The sequence below is a fragment of the Balaenoptera physalus genome (assembly GCF_965194825.1).
Source record: "Balaenoptera physalus genome assembly, chromosome: 18".
In the NCBI taxonomy this organism is placed as follows: Eukaryota; Metazoa; Chordata; class Mammalia; order Artiodactyla; family Balaenopteridae; genus Balaenoptera; species Balaenoptera physalus.
In genome coordinates, this window is record NC_138899.1 from 4,111,756 (window position 1) to 4,133,872 (window position 22,117).

General features: G+C 37.4%; 2 protein-coding genes across 12 annotated transcripts; one reads left to right on the forward strand and one right to left on the reverse strand.

The window, feature by feature from the left end:
- Nucleotides 1–951: 951 nt before the first annotated feature.
- ABHD13 (abhydrolase domain containing 13) lies at nucleotides 952–20,432 on the reverse strand. 11 transcript variants are annotated; one of them, XM_082435282.1, is made up of 7 exons: nucleotides 20,184–20,432; nucleotides 18,707–18,837; nucleotides 17,395–17,626; nucleotides 14,483–14,676; nucleotides 6,214–6,290; nucleotides 5,082–6,100; nucleotides 952–3,023 (listed from the first exon to the last, which is right to left on the reverse strand). In XM_082435282.1, exons 6-7 carry the CDS (start codon nucleotides 6,078–6,080, stop codon nucleotides 2,880–2,882), a joined length of 1,143 nt encoding a protein of 380 aa, XP_082291408.1. In that variant the 5' UTR covers nucleotides 6,081–6,100; nucleotides 6,214–6,290; nucleotides 14,483–14,676; nucleotides 17,395–17,626; nucleotides 18,707–18,837; nucleotides 20,184–20,432; the 3' UTR covers nucleotides 952–2,879. The 11 variants fall into 11 exon arrangements, with proteins under 11 accessions (XP_082291408.1, XP_082291405.1, XP_082291406.1 ...); XM_082435279.1 differs by lacking the exon at nucleotides 18,707–18,837 and having other exon boundaries at nucleotides 14,483–14,622; XM_082435280.1 differs by lacking the exon at nucleotides 18,707–18,837 and having other exon boundaries at nucleotides 14,483–14,625.
- Nucleotides 14,235–21,343, forward strand: LOC309647566 (uncharacterized protein; the record flags this gene model as incomplete). Its single annotated transcript, XM_082434984.1, has 3 exons — nucleotides 14,235–14,259; nucleotides 19,948–20,655; nucleotides 20,812–21,343. 3 exons carry the CDS (start codon nucleotides 14,235–14,237, stop codon nucleotides 20,826–20,828), a joined length of 750 nt encoding a protein of 249 aa, XP_082291110.1. The 3' UTR covers nucleotides 20,829–21,343.
- Nucleotides 21,344–22,117: the final 774 nt, after the last annotated feature.

Below are 22,117 nucleotides of genomic sequence, written 5' to 3' on the forward strand. Positions count from 1 at the left end.
AGTGTAGTTTCTTGTATATTCCTAGTTTTCTATACATAGTCACTTTTAATTTCATTTCAATGTCTTAAATCAACTCCAACATGGACAAAAACAAATTGTTTCATTGAGTAAATGAGGCAATGTGCAGTTGTCCTAGATTGAGAACTGGAGACACATTCAGATCCCGGCTCCATTCTGGGTAATCTTGAGCATATTACTGAACCACTCTGAGCCTGTTTATTATAAAATGGGACTTTTATGTGCAAATTACTAGGCAGTTTGCTGTGAGGGTTCAATGACATTAACATATTCTACACTTGTAGGTATTCAAAGGGTATCTTTTCCCTCCCTTCCCCTTCGTAAGACAGGAGTTACAGTCTAACCAGATCCAACTGCTCATCATCTTTAGGATGTAAAGCAGGAGCTGAAGAGTGAAATAGGAATGTGAAAAAATTATCGCTTGAAAATAAGAACTAGTTATCTAAAGGATTCAGGTTGGTGATCTCTCAGGGAAGCACATGAGGGATGCTTCTTCCCACCAGATCTACCCATGGAAAAATGGTCTCCACTAGGTGAATTCTTCATCTGCACTTACAGGGGGCCATTTAAGGTTTGTCATACATTTCCTATCATCCAGCTGGTTGTGACACTATTCAAGCATGCAAATTTCTGGTTAGGGAAAGCAAGCTACAGCCCCCTCAAGGTCGAATGAATATTAGGCCATTTTTGTAATCATCCCAAATCATTAACACAGTACTAATAAGAGAAAAAAAAAGCAAATTTCATGAAAAGGCACTTTATGAAATCTCAAGACAACATGACTATGAACAGTTAAAATCTATTCATTCCTAGATTAATGTAACTAATCAAATGCTTTGGATCTATTCATTCACCAGCAGGTCACATATAGAAAATATTTAATATTAGCCTAAATGAAATGTATGTGGGAGAAAAATACGAGGAGAGGGAAAATAAATCTAACTTCTACTTTTTATTCACACCATTAGTACAATAAAAATTAATTTCAGTACAAATTCAGGAGTTTATTTCATCATTAAGGAAGCTTTAATGTCCTACCATATAATCTAGGTTAATAGAAAAGACTGAATACAAACTATCTTAAGACATTAATCAAACTTTTAATGTATCAATTTATTGCATATGTCAGTACAGAAAAATAGAAAGTGTATTTTAAAAGAAATTTATTGTAAAAACACAAATGTAAATGTTTGCTTTTGCCATGATTAGCACATAATGTACTGTAACATTCAGATTTGAATTATAAAATTTTATCACTGCTTCAAATAAAATATGGCAAATAACAAAAATATGATTTACATTATGAAGTTGGATTAACTTATTTTATCCTGAACGTATCTGAATAGGTTGAAAACAAGTTGAATTTTCAGTATACGGAGTACTGACAGAAATTCTGTTATAAATGATGTTAAACAACACACTCATCCCTGTTACATATGTATATATGACACTTTCCGTAAAAGAAGTGTCTCTTACACACAGTCCTATTGTTAAACTACATTTTTAAGATACAAAATATAAATGGAGGTATATTTGCACCATCTGGCAAAATGTGTTGACTACTATTAGGATGAATGCATTTATTTTGTCATACAAATGAATATACTATTTCTGATTAGCTGAGATGATGTGCACATATGGCAATATAAGTCAACAGAAGTGCTTTTTATTTTCTACTCTGATTTAAAAAATATGTCTGTGCTCTGTCATTTCCCAGCTTTACCTGAGTGATATGAAAATACATAAATTTAAGGATAATCCAAAAGCATTATGACTAATTCTTCTCACATTTCTTTCTCCATAATTGCTGTCAAACATAATGAGAAAAACAGAGAGCGGAGAGGTCAGTGGAGGTTTTCAGTATATCTCAATCATGATCTAATTTAAAAAGTGACTTCTGCGACACCCTCTTTTAAGGTTTACCTTATTTATTCCTAACCTCAAGGACACGACTCAGTCAAAAACTACACTTTGGCTGGGCTTGCATGATAGTTTATATAAAACTGAATATGGCCTTCATTCTTTAATTCCACCAAACAAGCCCATACCCACCTCAAACCAAATCTTATAAACATAAGAAATGAGTATGAAAGCATCAGGTGGTATGAATTCTCAATAAATATTACGGTATCATTAATCTGGTGACGCATTACCAAAGGTAGAATTTGGGTTATTATCAACTGTCTACAGTCATGAAAAAATAAATTTAAGCTGCCCCATAACAAATTTCAGAATACCATTTTAATGAAAACACCAATTTTACAGTCAAAGTGTTTGCAAAAACATAGGGTAGATGCAGTATCAGGTGCTCCAGTTGCCTTCTCTGTTAGAAGCACCTTGAGTTCAAATGATGTTTTACATGTTATGCTTCCTTTTCACCAACCTCACCAGCTAATTATTTCCTAGATCTACATTTAAGAATGATGTCACATTTCCCTTTCCAGTTGTTTCTATCCTATTAATATTCTTTTATCTGTTACAAATGATTTCTTCCTGTATTTTGCAATATCTTTTTTTAGGATCTTTTTTGACGTTTTACCCCCAATAATCCCTTTTGAAATAATGGATTTTGATCTCAGTGGATTTTATCTTGCCATACTTAAAGTCACTCTAGGGTTTCCAAATTCCAGTAGCTTAATAACTTAAAAACTCATTCAGAAACTCCTACAGCTGCTCTTACATCAATGAGCCAGAAATTAATAAACAAGATAGACACACACCTATTCCACTAAGAGATGAGCCCAAAATGAAGGTGTGACTCATGAAAAATTCACGTTTTATTAAAAATGATGCCACAGGCTTCATGGACCCCTGATAATAGGAGTTTGTCTTCTACCCCCTTCCCATCTAAGGAACCAGTCTCAAATACAGAAGGAAGCTAGGAAGGAAAGATGTGCTACAACCCTAGACACCTTTTCCTTTTGCTGCAGAAAGAAAGGCTCCTCAACCCAAAGAGGAGAATGAAGGTAGGGATGGGACACATGTACTCCACAACTTCTTAAGTCCTGGGTCAAAAAGAAGAGGGGGGGATTGTTAATAAACCTGGAATACTAAAAAAAAAAAAAAAAAAAAGAGCAGCATAAAACAAAACACTGATGAAGAAAAAGCTTTTTATACTTCATCAGCATAATATTTGTAACTAAAGTTGATAAATTCCTCCATAGTGTACTAGACTAAATTATCACATGAAAACATAAGGTACTTTGTAAACTTTAAAGAATGATACAAGTCTAAGGTGTGCCATTTAAGCTCATGTCTAAATACACTACATTTTGTTGTATTAACGTTCTTGTTAATACATAACTATTTAGGATAGTCATTCTACATAGCAATGATTGACAAGATGAAAAGTAGCCTTTAATTGTAATGAATTTATAAATACAAAATACACCTTCCATAATACGCGTTTCCAACTTTTTTTAAAAACGCATGACTTTTTTACAATTTATAGAAAACATTATCCTTTAGAAATCACACTTGCTATATTTTTTTCTAAATACTGACATAAAGTGAATGATAAGAATGTTATTTGGCAAAAGTATTTCTAGCCCTATCTCCATGGAAAGAGTTTCAATTAAGGTCAAGATTATTGACCCATTATTTCTCTGCCCTAGCCGCTTGCACAAAGCCAGTAAATATAGCTAAAATACTCAGAATATCATATGTTAAAGCTGACATAACGTACAGAGCTCAATTACATCTAATTTTTGAGGACTGCTTGAAACAACTTAGCTTATATATCTTAAGGTAAATCCTGTAAGTTTTAAGGGGCTCTTTTTTTAAATAAGATTTTTCTTACCTTCTATATGTCTAAATACTACTTCCCACTTACAGCCATTTGTTAAATGTGGTCACACGTTCTGTGATCAAAAGCTCTAGAGTTCCTTTATCCACACATTCTCACATGTAGAAAATAAATAAGACTTCCTAAAGCTGTCTTTTGATGCAGTTCTTCTATTTCATAACTGAAACATCAGACCAAAGAATATAGTTTTCATTTACTTTTGTTTTTGTAACTTTTATTTTCAGAAAGTCCAATAAATGATATCCTGGCTTTAGTGGGATAGATATACCTAGACACTTGGACTTAAAAATGAAATGTGGGAATTCTTGTAAAACAGTATGTACAATAATGTAATGATAAGACGTCCTAATTCTTAAACAGATTCTAATCTTCATTATGACTGCTATTAGTGGTTCAGCTGTAGACTTACAAAATCGACAGAAGCTAAAATTCTCTTTGCCACCAAAATTACAAATGTTAAAAAGTTCAAATATGCACATCAAAGCTGCAGTAAAATTCTCAATTTCTATTTTTACATGCCATGATCCAGACTGTACCTAACAAAACACGGTACGTTTATATTGGAAAATGGGGTCCCATTTATTTGTAAGAAAAAGCTGGATCTCAGCATTCACCAGAGCAAAATTCAATGGCAACCTGCACATAGGCCTCAATTTCATTTCTTGCTAAAAACAAAATAGAGTTTACATAAAAATAGATATAACCCAGGTTACCATATACATTGGTATATGATCAGTATTTACATTAAAAACATTGCATTGCATAAGTCAAGGAATAAAATACCATCATGCATTTCATTTTAACTTTTAAGGTGAAAAATGCAATTACAGAACTAAGTTTGCTTACCATGATTGTCCCAATATTTACTAAAGGAATAATACCCAAAGGTTTCTTGTTTACATGTCTCCTTCCACACTTAGTCATTAATCTAAGTGTCACATAGATTACACAACTTTAGCAACAAGAAACTTTTGAATATAATATGCTATTATGATAGCATATTAAACTAAAGGTATGGATACATAACCACATTGAAAGGTTCGATGAAAATGTATGAAATCCCAATAATTATAGTTCTTCAAATGTAAAAAACTATTTGGATCATTTTAAAGGAGCACTGAAGTCCTTTCAAAGTTTAATGTCACTCTTCAGACAAGTACAGATATAACACACTTCTAGAAAGGAACATTCTTTATCATTCTGCACAGATTAAAATACAGTGCATTAATCAAAAAGAAAAACATTATATAATTGTTACATTAGATGAAGTTTTTGCCATTTCTTCAGGAGAATGACTCTTTATTACTTCTTTGATGAACTGTTCAAGGGCAGTGAAGTAACCCTGGCATTGCCATGTATCATTATGAGTTCCATCAGGAAAAATGGCTAATCTCTTAGTCCGAGATGGGGAGAGTTCATAAAGTTGCTTCATCATTACTGGTGGGATTAATTGGTCAGAGAGTCCAGAGATGAAAAGAGAAGGCATTCTGCACTGAGAGATTTTTCTGTAGGACAAAAATTTATTTTTGTAGCACCATAAAGGAAGGTAACGCATTGGAAAGAATGAAAATAAAGTGCTGGCCATATGCGGTATGCTTAAAAATGTGTTCTCCACCATAATGGCTGAAATCCTATGTGAATTTTCAGAGGCCAAATGAATAGCTACTGCCCCTCCCAAGGAACGGCCAAAAAGAAAAATTTTTGTTTTGTCAAGGTCAGGTCTGGTCATCACGTAGTCTAGCACAGCCTCAGAATCTAGGTAGAGTCCTTCTTCACTTGCTTCTCCTTCACTTTTTCCATATCCTCGATAATCAACAAGTAAAAGATTAACTTTGAGGTTAACCAACATAAGCAATGCATTCGGTAACCTGTGACCTATGTTGCCTGCATTCCCATGAAAATAAATTATAGTTGGGGAATAGGGCGAATTGTCTCCAGTGTATCTTATCAAAATAAGATTTAGACGCACTCCATCTTTGGTTCTGATGAAAATGTTTTCATGTGGAATACCAGTCGGCATGGGAACATAAAGGCGTGAAGAAGACGGCTGCTCTGGGAAATAAAGCAATACATCCTGGAATTTATAGAGAATACCTGCTATTGATATGAATATTAACAAAAGTAAGATAATGCCTCCATACAGATGGAAAGTCACTATTAAAGGTAAAAGAGAAATACGGCAGAGAGCCCAAGACCATGAAGCCAAAGCTATTAGCCATCTTTCAACAAAGTTCCACAGCATCCAGGACTTTTCCATTGTGGCTCTCCGTAAGCGTCCTGAAGAGAGACAGAGATAGGGAGAATCAGTAATTCAACATATATCTATTATTTTAAAAGTTAGATCCATGGTGTAATAAATTATGGTACTAGGTGAATTCCTGGAAACCTACATCAATCCATCCACAAAATCGACTGTTCTACTTTTCCTCATCCCTTCAGTTCTCAAGGTCTCCTTTCTCCCTCCACTGCTGTATATATGAAACACAAATATTCATCAAACTATATTCATTTTCTAAAAAAATGCAGGTACTTTCATTCATGTATTCTCCTTGATTTGACAGAAAAATAAGTTGATGCCATGTTCCCAATTTTTTATATGAGGGAACAAAGGCTCTGGAGCATAAGTGGAGTGGCCGTGTCCCAGCTTTGCAGGCAGAAGAGCCTGGAGACCAAGGAGCATGCTTCTAAGGCTCCTGGTGCACCCACTGGTCAGCTAGGTAAGGTGAGGGCAATTTTTTAATTTGAGATAAAACTGACATATACCATATTAATTTCAGGTGTACAACATAATGATTCAATATCTGTATATACTGCAAAATGATCACAATAAATCTAGTTAACAGCCATCACTATACATAGTTACAAAATTTTTTTCTTGTGATGAGAACTTTTAAGATCTACGCTTAGCAACTTTCAAACATGCAATATAGTATTATTAACTTGTCACCATGCCGTACATAACATCCCCATGACTTATTTTACAACTGTTAAGTTTATACCTTTTGACCCACTTCTCTTATTTTGCTCACTACCCCCAGCTTCTGGCAACAACCAATATGTTCTCTCTATCTATGAGTATGGGGTTGTTTTGTTTGTTTTCAGAATCTACACATAAGTGAGATCATACAGTATTTGTCCTTCTCTGACTTACTTAGTATAATGTCCTCAAGATCTATCCATGTTGTTGTAAATGGCAAAATGTCCTCCTTTTTAATGGATGAATAATACTCCACTGTGTGTGTGCGCACACACACATCCCACATTTTCTTTATTCATTCATCCATCGATGAACACCTAGGTTGTCTCCGTATCCTGGCTATTGTAAATAACGTGACAGTGAACATGGTGGTGCATGTATCTTTTTGAGTTAGTGCTAAATTTCAAGTCTTTAATCCATTTTGAGTTAATTTTTCTGTATGGTGTAAAACAGTAGTCCAGTTTCATTCTTCTTCATGTGGTTACCCAGTTTACCCAACATCATTTATTGAAGAAACTGTCCATTCCCCATTGTATATTCTTGGCTCCTTTGTCGTAAATTAATTAACATACATGTGTGGGTTTATTTCTGGGCTCTCTATTCTGTTCCACTGATCTATGTGTTTGTTTTTATGCCAATACCATACTGTTCTGATTACTATAGCTTTGTAATATAGTTTGAAATCAGGAAGCATGATGTCTCCACCTTTGTTTTCCTTTCTCAAGAATTCTTTGACTATTCAGAGTCTTTTGTAGTTCCATACAAATTTTAGGATTATTTGTTTTTTTCTGAGATAAATGGCCCTGGAATTTTGATAGGGATTGTACTGAATCTGTAGACTGCTTTGGGCAGTATGAACAATATTAATTCTTCCAATCCATGAGTCCCAAATACCTTTCCACTTTTTTGTGTATCCTTCAATTTCTTTCATTAATGTCTTATAGTCTTCAGTGTTCAATTCTTTTACCTCCTTGGTTAAATTTATTCCTGGGTATTTTATTCTTTTTTAAAATTGAAGTATAGTTGACTTACAATGTTTTAGGTGTACAGCAAAGTGATTCAGTTTTATATATATATATATATATATATATATATATATATATATATATATAACTTTTTCAGATTCTTTTGCATTATGTTATTACAAGATATTGAATGTATCTTAGGTTACATAGTAGGTCCTTGTTTATCTATTTTATATGTAGTAGTGTATACCTGTTAATCCCAAATTCCCAGTTTATCTCCCCCTCTTTCCCCTTTGGTAACCATAACTTTGCTTTCTATATCTGTGAGTCTATTTCTGTTTTGTAAATAAATTCATTTGCATAATTTTTTTATATTCCACATATAAGTGACACCATATGATATTTATCTTTCTCTGTCTGACTTAGTTCAATTAAGACAATCTCTAGGTCCATCCATGTTGTTGCAAATGGCATTATTTCATTCTCTTTTAGGGCTGAGTAATATTCCACTGTGTGTGTGTGTGTGTGTGTGTGTGTGTGTGTGTGTGTGTGTGCCACATCTTCTTTATCCATTCCTCTGTTGATGGACATTTAGGTTGCTTCCACATCTTGGCTATTGTAAATAGTGCTGCTATGAACACTGGGGTGCACCCATCTTTTCGAATTACAGTTTTCGTCTTTTCTGGATATATGCCCAGGAATGAGACTGCTCGATCATAGAGTAATTCTATATTTAGTTTTTAAGGAACCTCTATCCTGTTCTCCATAATGGCTGCGCCAATTTACATTCTCACCAACAGTTTAGGAGAGCTTCCTTTTCTCCACAACCTCTTCAGTATTTATTATTTGTAGACTTTTTGATGATGGCCATTTTGATTGATCAGTGTGAGGTGGTATGTCATTGTAGTTTTGATTTGCATTTCTCTAATAATTAGTGATGCTGAGCATCTTTTCATGTGCCACTGGCCATCTGTATGTCTTCTTTGGAGAAATGTCTATTTAGGTCTTCTGCCCATTTTTTGATTGGGTTGCGGGTTTGTTTGGTTTTTTTTGATATTGAGCTGTATAAACTGTTTGTATATTTTGGAAATTAAGCTCTTGTTGGTCTCATGGTTTGCAAATATTTTCTCCCAGTCCATAGGCTGTCTTTTCATTTTGTTTATGATTTACTTTGTTGTGAAAAAGCTTTTAAGTTTAATTAAGTCCCATTTGTCTATTTTTGCTTTTGTTTCCATTTCTCTAGGAGATGGACCCAAAAAAATATTGTTGAAATTTATGTCAAAGAGTGTTCTGCCTAGCTATTTTATTCTTCTTGATGGAACTGTAAATGTGATCATTTTAATTTCTCTGACAGTTCATTATTAGCATATAGAAACATGACAGACTTTTATATATTGATTTTGTATCCTACAACTTCACTGAGCTAGGTAGGTTGAGGGCAAATTTTATTAAAGAGGTAGTTAACAGATTCTAACTTATCAAGACCAATCCAATAGAATTTATTGTCAATTTTCTTTTTCACATTATAGAAAAAAATTATAATTAAACTAAAATAAAAAATATAAAATATTTTCCCTTCTATTTGGAGGTTCTCACAGCTAAATTTAAAAAATAATTTAAATGGAACACTAGTTTCTAATATTGTATTATTTTTAAGAAAAAGTCTAATAATTTGTCTTTCATATCTGATTAAAAAGAAACTTTAGATTGTTAATACTGTGAAATACGCTCAATCTTTTATAGCGCCCTTACTGCAATTTCATACCAGTGGGTAAACAAAGATTGCTACAGTATACTGATAAGGCCATAAACACTTGGGGGATAAGTGTGAAACAAAGACAAAGAAATTCTATTTCAGAACCAGAGATAAACGAAGAAAACGACTTACTGGAGAAAAATCTTTTTAAAGTTTGCTAAAAACTATAACTGATGTAAAGAAACTACAAAAGAAAAGCTTTCAGAAGTCATTGTTTTTGTTATCAAATAAAGTTTATGTGTGTCATCTTAAAAAGGCACAAGAGGTGAGACGTTACAATTTTTCTTATGTAGTACTCATTTACTTATATATTTACCATTTTTAAAAATTACATTCTCTTTTACTCACTAACAAAGCTACCATAAAGAAGTTATTCTTAAATTTAATAAATAATTGTTAATGACTTATCTTTAAAATTTTACTGTATGCCATAAGCTAATAAGTGAGGCATTTTAGTTCATCAAATTAGATTTAAACACTGAAAACCAAGTTAAATTATACTGGCTACAAAGATGAGTTAGACGATTTAATAGATTCGATTTTTCACTATTATCTCACCAAAAATATTTTACTATTCCGCTAAACATGGACTTTCAAATCTGAATTTGTGTTCAAATAACTCTCTATGAACATAAACCAACAGTGTAGCATTTTTCTGAAGTTTCTCTAAAATCAACACTGCCCCCCAGTTGCAGCAAGTTTTATTACAATAAGCACTGTGTTAAGCCAGAGAAAAGCAGGTATGTGAGGTAAAACAAAAATCCAAGCTTAACAACTACAGAAGCAATACCTGAGCATTAGGTGTCAGACCTGGATAAGAACCAGATTGAAAGAGACTACACTACAGCAGCCAAATAAGCCAATTACACTGAATACTGAATAACTGTTCCAGGTCAATAATCAATGCTGTCAATAAACAATCTCTGACCACTATTCATCAACAGCTTAAATTATACAGGGCTACTCTATAATCCTTCACTGTAGTGGATAAGTCTGAATAACACATCTGAGCACTTAAATTTTTCATCTAATGCTTACTTAATTTTATTTCTTTAAGAGAATGATTTTCATTTGTACCCAGAAGTTGTATTAGGAAAATTTGAAAACAAACTGGCATTTACTTTATACATCAAAATAAAATAATTTTTGTATAATGATTAGGATTAACAAGGTTTGGGATATAACATACAAATATACTAAGGCACTGTATCATTTGGAAAATAAGATACCATTTAAGATATTTCTTTAGGGAAAAAATGTACTTTTTTTCATAGTCAAGCCAATCGTTTATGACAGAAGTATCAGAGAGATGAGTAACTCAAATATCACTTATTTGGTGATATAGTAGAAAAAAACACACTAAAATTCCGTCACGCTTAAAGTCTGCTCTACCATATATTTGTTAAATCATCGTATCAGTTATTTCCAGTTTGAATTTCCTTTTCAGTAGAATGAGAATTCTAAAAATGCCTGTTTATAAAGCTGGTCAGCATTATCAAATAAAATTAATTAAAAAGCACTTACAGATGCTACAGATATATTAACTTCACTTGCTTTTGGGACCAGTATTTCTGGCTGTACTACTACATTCTTAACCATGTTCTGCTTGAATTAACATCAAAATTAGAACTTACCAAGCACCTATAAGAAAAAAAAAAATCTAGGAATTTGATAAGGGCATGGCAAAGCACTCCTACAACCTGTATAATCAGGAGTGAATTGACTCAAGTTTTCAAATCAAAGTTCTTATAAAAAACTAATACAACACTAAATAAAACATAAAGCTCCTAATACATGGACAGGGCATATTTTGAAATTCAAACCACCTACATAGATTAAACTATATAGTTAAAGTTTTCGATTTTCAAACTTTGAAAAAATATCTTTTTTAAAAAAGAAGCCTCTTTTATTTCTTTTTTTTTTTTTTTTTTTTTTTTGCTGCCTCCAAAACAAGACTTCACTCACAGAAAAGGCTCAGTAAACAGCTACCATCATCATTACCATCATCTCTGTTTTTACATCACCCTATTTCTTTCTGTCCTTCTTGGGAACTGCAACTAGATGTTTAAAGATAAATTTGCTTTTTTAAACACACAGTTGCTTGCATATATTTATGATCATTCATAGGAAATTATGGCAAAACATCTATTTTTTAAAGGTCTTTCTATAATATATACAGTAAATCTAACCTGATATAATGAGAAATGCCTGAGAACATGAGAAATGCCAGCATCACATGACAGTCAAATCTTTTGTTGAGAAATTTCCTGAAAACAAGTTTCTGAGCTCTTCCCCAGAAATCACAAGCTCTGTACAGGGATCAACCTTTTGGTCTCCGGCACTGGGCTCTCCCTTCTCCTCCTTCTTCCAGAGGATGGGAACAGGACAGGATCCATGACCACTGAGAGCTTCTGAAATAAGCTGTGCTCAAGCATCTCACTGTTGATCCAACCAGCTCTCCCATTTGTAACTACAGAAATATTTAAGGGCATTTTAACCCCGGAACAGGGAATTGTTGATGCGCTAGCTCTCAATATCCGGAGACCTGCTCACTGGCTGAGATGACATATTTCGAAGTGAAGTGAGGTCTCCCTGTGATCACGGTTAGTGAATAACAGCAGCCGTCTTCCTGGGCTCCTCCGTCAGGAACCACAGTCCCCAGCATACCTCACGCTCTGGTGGCATCTCTGAGGGCTGTAACAATGTCTGAGCAATTTTCATTAATTTTCAGCTGACTCATTTTTCCAATTTAAGTCATTTAATCCTCACAACTTAAGGAAGCATGTAATGTTATTTCCCTTTTACAGATGAAAAAAAAAAAAAAACAGGTAGAGAGGTGAAGCAACTTGCTAACATTTACAAGGCTGATTAATGCTAGACACAAGACAAGAAATCAAGCCTTTTTGACCCAAAGCTCTTAATCTCTGATTTCAAAGCATCTAACTATTTCTGAGTCTCTTAGAATCTCATTATGTTCATGGTATGGATGCTTCTTAAATCACTGGTAATTTCCTATAACAGCTGCTTTGTCTTCAGAATCTTTTCAACATACAATATTGAATTTAAATCTGTAAGCCCAAGAACTGTGTTTTTCTTTTTCACTACTGTATCCCTATGGGTAGTACACCACCTTACATATATTCAAAACTAAAATGTTTTTTAAATGAACAATCCAGTAATGTATCTGAATTATTAGATTTCTAAGAAAACACAACTGCATTCTGAGTGTCAGACATATATATTTAAGACTGGACATCAGAAAAATGGCATATTTGAGTCCATTATTGGTTAGGAACAATAGGGATTAACCTTGCAGTTTTCCACAAAGCATTCCTGAAAAGCTGCCTTAATTAAATGACTTTGCAATAAACAAAGGTAATCTTGCAATGGATTGTTAAACTGTGGAAGTCAATAAAAGTCAATTCATTTTGAGGAATATCAAATGGAAGTCAATTTTAAGGACAGGTTAATAAAAACTGTTCTAGAGTGAGTGTCTCTTCTCTTTAATACATCACGGCATATTGGTGGTTTACAAAGAGACCTCCACTCACGAACTGCCTTATTTTTCCTAACCCAATTAGCCAATAATTTCTGCTCCTCCTTCTATATCATACCTCCATGCTCTTAATGGAACTGGACCTATCAAACAATATAGGGAGGATTTTTTATTTGATAAATTTGCTGAAACTATCAACAAAGTACAATTACTAGAGCCATCTGCTGAGATGTAAAGACAACTTCACATAAACCCAGATGCTATGATGATCAATAAAAATGAACACTGCCTCGGGTACAGTCCACTGCACAGATACTAGAGCTAACAGTAAGTTTTCCACTTATTTTGCCAAAAAATTAGTTTGAATAAAGGGTTAACAAAACCTTTTCTCGGACTTCCCTGGTGGTGCAGTGGTTAAGAATCTGCCTGCTAATGCAGGGGACACGGGTTCGAGCCGTGGTCTGGGAAGATCCCACATGCCGCGGAGCAACTAGGCCCGTGCGCCACAACTACTGAGCCTGCGCGTCTGGAGCCTGTGCTCCGCAACAAGAGAGGCCGCGATAGTGAGAGGCCCGCGCACCGCAATGAAGAGTGGCCCCCGCTTGCCACAACTAGAGAAAGCCCTCGCACAGAAACGAAAACCCAACACAGCCAAAAATAAAATAAAATAAATTAAAAAAAAAAAAGAGAAGTAATTTTAAATTCACATCCATAATTAGTTCCCTAGCATGATTCCACACGTCTCCTTAATCCCCACCTTGGACACAGTATCTTTGGCTCTAAGTTTAAAAAAAAGAATCCGCCTGCCAATGCAGGGGACATGGGTTCGAGCCCTGGTCCAGGAAGATTCCACATGCCGCGGAGCAACTAAGCCCGTGAGCCACAACTACTGAGCCCGCGCTCTAGAGCCCGCGAGCCACAACTACTGAGCCCACGTGCCACAACTACTGAAGCCCACGCACCTAGAGCCCGTGCTCTGCAACAAGAGAAGCCACCGCAATGAGAAGCTCGCGCACCACAACGAAGAGTAGCCCCCGCTCGCCACAACTAGAGAAAGCCCGCGCACGGCAACAAAGACCCAACGCAGCCAAAAATCAATAAATAAAATTTAAAAAATAGAAAAACAAAAACCTTTTCTCCTCCATGAAAAAAAAGTGACCTCTGGTTAACCTTCTAGCACTGCTTCCCTGGAAACCTCATAAAGGTGGGATTCCGCTATGTTTCTCAGCAGCATTTTGTGCGGTAAACCTGACCCCTGCTAGTGAGCTAAGCCTGGACTGAGAGGAGAGTGAGCTGCGCCGCAATGCCCAGCGGGAACGCAAAGAGAGGACACTCTGTGCGTCCTCTGCTGAGTCCTGCTCGCTACGCCCTTGCGCTGCAACAAAAAAATACCGTTTCCTGTGGAGCACAAAGCAGCTAACTCACGGCGGCACCTGCTCCCACCCAAGTGCCGTCTTTCCACTAAGCTGAGCTATTACTTGGAACAATCTACCTGATGCTGCCAGGCCAGGTTTTCTATCCGCGTCTTTCCACACAGCAGAGGGAGGCTGGTGCCAGGTACGGTCTTCCGAGAATGAGAATGTCCAGCTGAATCCAAGACCATTGCTGCTGGTCATGCAGAATAAGCAAGGCAATTAGTTACCCCTTAAAAAGTACATCCTATGAGGAAAATTTATGAAATGTGTTGCCAGAAGAGATGGTTATTTGCCAGGTTCTTTTGCATGCTGCAATGCACTTGCTGATAACATCTTAGCATCATAAACAATCAAGAGAAATGTGAGTTTAATATACTCCAAGTGAAATCAATGTTTATACTAATTAAAAAGGCTGCTTAGAGGGAAAGAACATTAGACCTGTAGAGCATAGAAGCTCGGTCAACCAATATCCTTCATCTGCCATTCTTCTTCTACATTATTACTCTGTTTTTAATCTTATGCCTACATCTTAAATAAACACCTCACTTATTCCCATTTCTCAATTCTGCCTTTGCCAAATTATCACACCAGCTCTCGCATATCAAATGTCTCTAAAGCCCATCTATGGCTTCAACCACCCCAGTAACTGCTAACTACTCACTAGCAGAGAATCTGATGCGTGAGCTCTTGTGATGATCTCTCATAAAAAGCAAACCTCACTTACCAATAAAGCCAATGGACTTTTCTCAATCCACACTGCAACACCATACCCCTAAGTAGCACCAAACCTGGAATCTTCCTCAGCTTCCAGTATAATCAAATCCCTGTGTTTCTCCGTCTGACCCACACCTAAATGTAGGCATTTTCCAAGCCTCCGTATATGTGCCTTTCTTTCCCTCAGGGATTTCATTCTTTCCCGTGGCTCCAACCATCATACTTGTTTATGAATCATTCCCATTCTCCATGTCTACTCCATCTATAATCTCAATTTATCTGCTCCTTGAGTACCTGATGCTTCGTTAACAACACAGACTTATCCAAAACTACACAAATCCTCCTCATCTAATGTTTTACATGCTTTATGTTAATTATGAACAAAAAAAACATGATGTGTAAACAAATACATTTTTTAAAAACAATTGATTCTAGAGCTACATATAAAATAACATGCAAAGTAAATTTAACTATGTTACAATATCAATAATAGGTACATTATTATAACATGCACAGGTCTTATATCTGAATGAAAAAAAATCAACCTTAAAAACAATTTTTGTGCTTTTTATTTAGATGAAGTGGTTAGAAGTGTCATACTGATATTAGTGAGCACTTCTCAAGAAATAATCTATTAAAAACATGACTAATTTTTATTATAATGTACAAAGTAAATCTAATTATGATTGTTTTCTTTTTAAAAGAATGGTTTTGAAATATTAGTCATATCTTTTTATACTCTATTAGCACTTCGATCAGATGAATGAAAAGTAGAAATCTGATGATGATCATCTTGAGAATTCCATAGTCATTAACTTGTTTTGTTCACCTTTATTGCTCCATATGCTCCCTATCTTTAAATATCAGCCCATATAAGTACACAATAACCCATTTAAGGCTAAAAATATAAACAATTTATAGCTGTGAAGCTGTCAGAACCACCATGTTGGTTACAGTGTGAGCTGAGTGACAAGTCAACTGAGTGAGTGATGAACATGTGCATCTGACCTCCTGTAATCACCTTATGTGCTCCCTCATATATGTACTTGGAAGATCGCAAATGGTTCCATTTCTAAGGAAAAATATTTAAATAACTGTTCAATAAGCTGAGGCTTAAAAAAAAAGAGAGATCAATACCAAACGTATGCCCACCCTCAATCATATGAGTTCTCAGAACACAACTACACGCCCCCCAAGGGAGTCCTCAAACCCAGCCCAGACCACAAAATGCTCCCAGGGTTGGTTTCCCAGCCTCATCAGATTCCAATGCATCCTATCATACTATTTAAAGATTAAAGACAATGCCACCAATACTTGCAGACATCTGCTATCTGAATCATAGTGCTCAGACACTGTAGACTATTTAAAATTTATAAATACGCAGTCTTATTCTTAAGTAGCTCATGATCTACTCAGTAACCCTCGATCTACTCAGTAATCATGGACATATATAACTGTATATGTCTAACATAAATTTAATTATAGAGGAGCCAAGGAAAATTAGAGAAAGATAACACTGTCCTTAAATAGAGCAGAAGAAAAAGAAAACCTTAACTATGTGCCCTTCACAACATAATTTTAGTAATCTCTGGATTTCATTATGCTTGAATACTTAAAGAAACCATGGGGAAATTTTTGCCAATTTTTTAAAAACAGGACAAAGTACAACTCTAGGGTTAAGAATTTCTCTTACTTTCCATCAAACAGCTGTCTATGCCACTTATTTTTGTTCATTTAGCAATATTTTATCCAAAAATTTAAAATAAAGATTAACAACTTAGATATGTCAAGAACTAAAACTCAAACTATGGGAATGTATACATTTAATTATGACTGCCCCAATAATACTAGCAGAGTAAACTGAACAAATATGTTACTCTTTCAAGGGCAGATAAAATTATACTTTAATGAAGGCTGGAACTGTCTCACCAAAAAAAAAAGTAAATGCTAATTATTCTCATTACTTTTTAAATGCAGATGTTTATATTGTATTGCACAGTATATATTCATTTACTGATTCTGCCAACAGTAAAAGGTCTTTGAAAACTATAAAAGATGTTTTACCTATACATGAATTAAATATGACTTCCCCAAAAACAATCTGACTAAAGAGTAACCAATTATAAATACAATTTTAAAAAGTCATAAATGTACTATTATTTTAAAGGCCTTTATATCCATCTCGATTGATAATTTTAGGAACATCTTGTTTAAAAATAAAAACTGCTCGTACATTAAAGAAACATACCGACAAGTGACAAAACCATGTGTAGGTTCAAGGGAAGACTAAAAAGTGGAAAGCAAATTCATGTGTCACGCCTAACGTCTACATCACAGGCGGAGAATGGTATCCTCCAGGGGAATTCACAGCTTCCAATCACATTTCAAGTAATAGAGAAAGCAGATTCAGCCCTGCTGCATCAATGGATCTCCTTTTCTGCTAAGCACTGGAAAGTTAAGAAACCATGCCAGCTGCACAGCTGAAATGAAAACACAAACAGCCACTATCAGTGTGCTGGAGACACCACAGGATGAATTATCTATTTCCCTAATGGTTACCCACGTGTCATCAATAATGAAAAAGTGTGTATTAATAGTCCTATGGGACAAATCAACAGTAACTGCCTATAGCGATGCTGGATTTAATCTGGGATTTCAATCGGCTTGAGCAGACATCTGGAACATTATACCAGGCACAACTTAGCAGCATTTTTGTGCTTTCCCTTTCGCTTGAAGCACAGAAGACTTCGCAAATATAGTCAACTCTGAGAGAACAAAGATAACAGTTTCTTGTCACCGTGGAAATCAATCACAATTTATTCTGAGATTATAAATATCAAAGAAAGAAAAGGGTTAAAAAAATAGATCCACAAGGCTAAAAATGCAAACAGTGATGTTAGAATTAAAACTGATAATGAAATTCAGGAAGTTTCCAACTTATGACGGGATAGTATTCTAAATACTATTAACTAAATGGGTGAAACTTAGAATTTATTTTGTTATAAAATCAGTGTTACAGAAGAAGTAAGATTCTCAGGCTAGCTCATAAATGCACACAGTTCACACCCTGGAAATACTACAGTTTTGCAATTCCAGTACAATATACTGCTGTAGGAGCTGAGACTTATATGAAACAGCAACATAAAATGTAATAATTTATTATGCAGTCTATCATTTGAGGGGGAAAAAATCTTCATTAGAAAAACTAGAACCCTTTTTTTTTTTTTAGGTTTATTCTAAAAAGAGTATATAAGGGCCTCAAACATTCCTGAGGTGACTAAACAATAATTAGAAAGATTTTAGAATCTCTGAGTAACAACCGAGTTCTAAATTAAAGAAAAACAGAGAAACAGAAATAGATTTTCCTGAGGTAAGTGACCAGAGAGGAAAGATCACAGAAAAAGGTTAGGTTGGATTGTTTCCTGTTCCCACTTCTAAAGTCACAATGTTGACCCAGGACAACTTGGTTAGTAAACGCTCTCGTTCAGGCCCTAGGTGAGGCTGAGAAGCCAAGAGGCTTGCCAAGGTCCGTATGCACAGATATTCATAAGCTGGCTCACTTTCATCATTCCAAAGGACCTATCAATCGCAGGCAGCGTCGTGCTGTGGGAAGGAGGGTGTTTTCAGGCTCTGTACGTTGACAGCTGGGCGGCTTCTGACAACTCACTTAAGCTTTCTAAATATATGTCTCCTGGTGTGTAAAAAGGGGGTCAAACACGTAACTGAAACACGGCTGAGATCAACTGTAACACAGTGTGTTAATACATGCAGCTACTTGCACGAGACAAAAGTTAAAACATTTTATTATCTACTAGAGCAGAGTAAGTACAACCAGAAGGTCTGCTAGACCTGGATGAAATAATGGTAGGACTCACTGGAGATCACCTGAGTAGGTGCACACAGGAAGGAATTAGGGCGCTGCCTTATTTTTTCCTGTCAAAACCCAGCTCAGGTAGCAGCTCCTTCAGAAAGCCTTCCCTGGTGCTCTACTCCCTACTGCCAACCATTCCACATCCTGCAGTTTGTACAAATTCATGTGGCGGCACTCACTACCGTAGTGTAATTCATCTGCTTTACAGAGACTGTGAGTTCCTTGATGACAGTGACATCATCTTATGCAAATCCGTATTTTCAGTCGACAGAGCAATGCCTGGCACACAGTAAGTCTCTATTAACAACTACTGAATTGAGCCGTCTAGGGCGTAAGCAGGACAACTACGACATACCACTAGATGGTCAACCACGAGTTCTTAACTCGTGGAATAAAACTTAACCTCTCAGCAAGATACGTGATTAACCCACGCTTGCACACAAGTTCTTAACGCGTGCCGAAAGATACCAGGAGAGGATCCATGAAAAACCAAGCACCAAAACTTAAAGCCCACATCTTCTTGTGCCTTTCTATGCAGTTACTGTAACATGGTGAACCTAAGTCAAAGAGCTATCGAATAAAAGACTTTGTTTGGGGTTCTGATACCTTGGGCAATAACTCTCGTAATGCATTTTGCAGAAAACACATGCTGACAAGACTCTACAGCAAAACTGACTTCAATTCTATGGGGTGCAACCGCCCTGTTTCATAAACACCCCAAAGTTCCTGCCACGGAATTCGCAGGGCTAAACCTGTTCTTGACGTGAGAGGATCAGGACCACTCCATGCCTCACACCTGGCAGCTGGGATTTTCGCTGCACTTTTCCTGTGTGCGGGGGAGGGCTGGGCTGGGGACGGATGGTGTCCACGCGCCGGTTCGTACACGTTACTGGAAACACCACTGACAGCGCATTCTAAGACACCTTCTAGGACAGCGTCCCGGCGCCGCACCGGAGGGCGGTCGGGAATCGGCGCGCCTCAGTTCCCACACCGGCGTCCGTTTGGGGTTCTCCCCGCCTCGGCCGGCGAGGCTGCGGAGCGGGCTCCGTCCGGTCCCGCACGGCCCTGGGCGCGCAGCCCCGCGCTCCCGGGAGGGCCCCGCCGGCCGCCCCCCGCGGCTCCGGGACAGGGCGGCCCCGCGGCTCGGCGGCCCGCACCGCACTTACTTAGACCTGCTCGCAGGCTGCGCAGTCGGCCGCGGACTCGGAACCCGGCGCCGCGCAGAAGCGTCCCCCCGCGCCGCTTCCGTCGCTCCTCATCGTCCTCCTCCAGCCGAGGGGCCGCCGCCGTCGCCACGGTGTAGCCCGGAGCTCCTGCGGCGCCGCTCTCGGCTCCTCCACTTCCGGCTCACGCTCGGTGTAGCCGGCAAATACCCCCGCCGGCTCCCACATCACCTGCTCTCGCCTTCCTCCCGGGAGTGGGAAGCCGGCCCGCCCTCCCGGGCATGCGCAGAGCCCGCGGCCGGAGGAGTTTCCCCACCCCCCGCGACGGCGGCCCGGACGGACAAGATACCGCGGGAACGGGCCGACCGCACGCGCATGCTCGCGATGGGCCGGGTACCCAGCGGCGGGTTGACCCGCAGCCTCTCTTCCCTCCGATCACCGGGAGGCCTCTCGCCCCGCCTCCGAGGCCTCCGGGGTGAGAGCTCGGAGTCTGCCGGATCCGCCTGCAGGATGCATGTCTTCCCGAAGAAACGGTGTCTGCCCCAGTCGGTTGTTAGGGGTATAGGAGTGAGTTCCGGCACTTAAATCGCTTCCTTAACTTTGTTTCTCTTTTTGTCTTCTCCCAACCCAGGCCGCTCCTACCTTTGACAGAGTGGACCGTCACGGGCGGATGCATGTTTTATGAGGCCCGAAACTTGTACCATTTAGACGGACCTTGTAAAGAAAGAGAATGGAACATTACCTTACTTTTCCAAATTTTATAGAAGCACAAGACCATGAAAACATTGCTAGGGCCCCTTCCAAGGCCTTGGAAGTGACCATACAAATGGGCCCCTGAAGCTGGAGCGTCATTACCTTCACTGACAACCGCCTTGCGCACCAAATTGTACTCAATTGTTCGTTTATAGATGTCTGACCCCACCCCCGTCATTCCCTATTCTCTGTACCCTGTGTTATATATACAGAGGATATGTAACAATGTTTTTTAAAGCTTGGAATCTGCTACCAACTTGAGAGCTCCAGGTCAGAGAGGCTCTTGATGATAATTCCTATTATTATCAGGAATTGTTATCAGGTGGTACATCATCTGATACGCACCACCCACCATGGTAGACGGACCACTTACAAAAATAAACTAATAATCAAAGCAACTCTAGACGATACTCAATGAAAAACTCTTGATTCTCTTTGAACCAAGCATCAGAAGGCTAAAATAACATGGTAACTTGGAGATGGGGATTTGAAACAACTTGGAGTTCGTCTGGTTTCCTTGTTCCCCTCTTATATCACTAATACAAAGTGCAATCTCCGACATTATACAAGCTCAGTAGATGTTGAACAGGGTACAAAAATGTACACAAAGGCCTTCGCAAAAGATGGGCACGTGGAGGGTCCTCTAACTTAACAGTATTGGGTGCTCCTCCAAAGTAAATTGATAATTAAGTTGACTAGTAGGTGGAAAAATTACCCACAAAACAGTACCATGTGACTTTATGACTCAAGTGATTTTCGAAAAGTAGATAACATAGCTGATGTGACATATAATTGTTGTTGAGCTAGAAGGAGCCTTAAGTCTAGCTTTACTACAAATTAGTACTGTGGATTAAATGTGTGTCAGTTTGTAAAAAGAGGCTTTTGTACGTTAGACAACTCCTAAGGGCGCTTAAAACTCCAAAATGTATTCTCAGAGCTTGTTGTAGCAAAATTTCACTTTCATTTTAAAGCAATAATATTTTATGCTAAAATGAAGTAATTCTAAAAGTTGTTTCCTCCTACAGTTTATGAATAATTTCTCAGTTCTCCATGGTGGAAGAGGACAAACCATAGCAAGATACTGGTAGAAAGCCACAGCTCCTGGAACACAAGGATTCGGGCTGTTTTCATTTCTCAATCCTCGGTATGTAGCACAATTTACAATATCATAGTAGGTGCTCAGT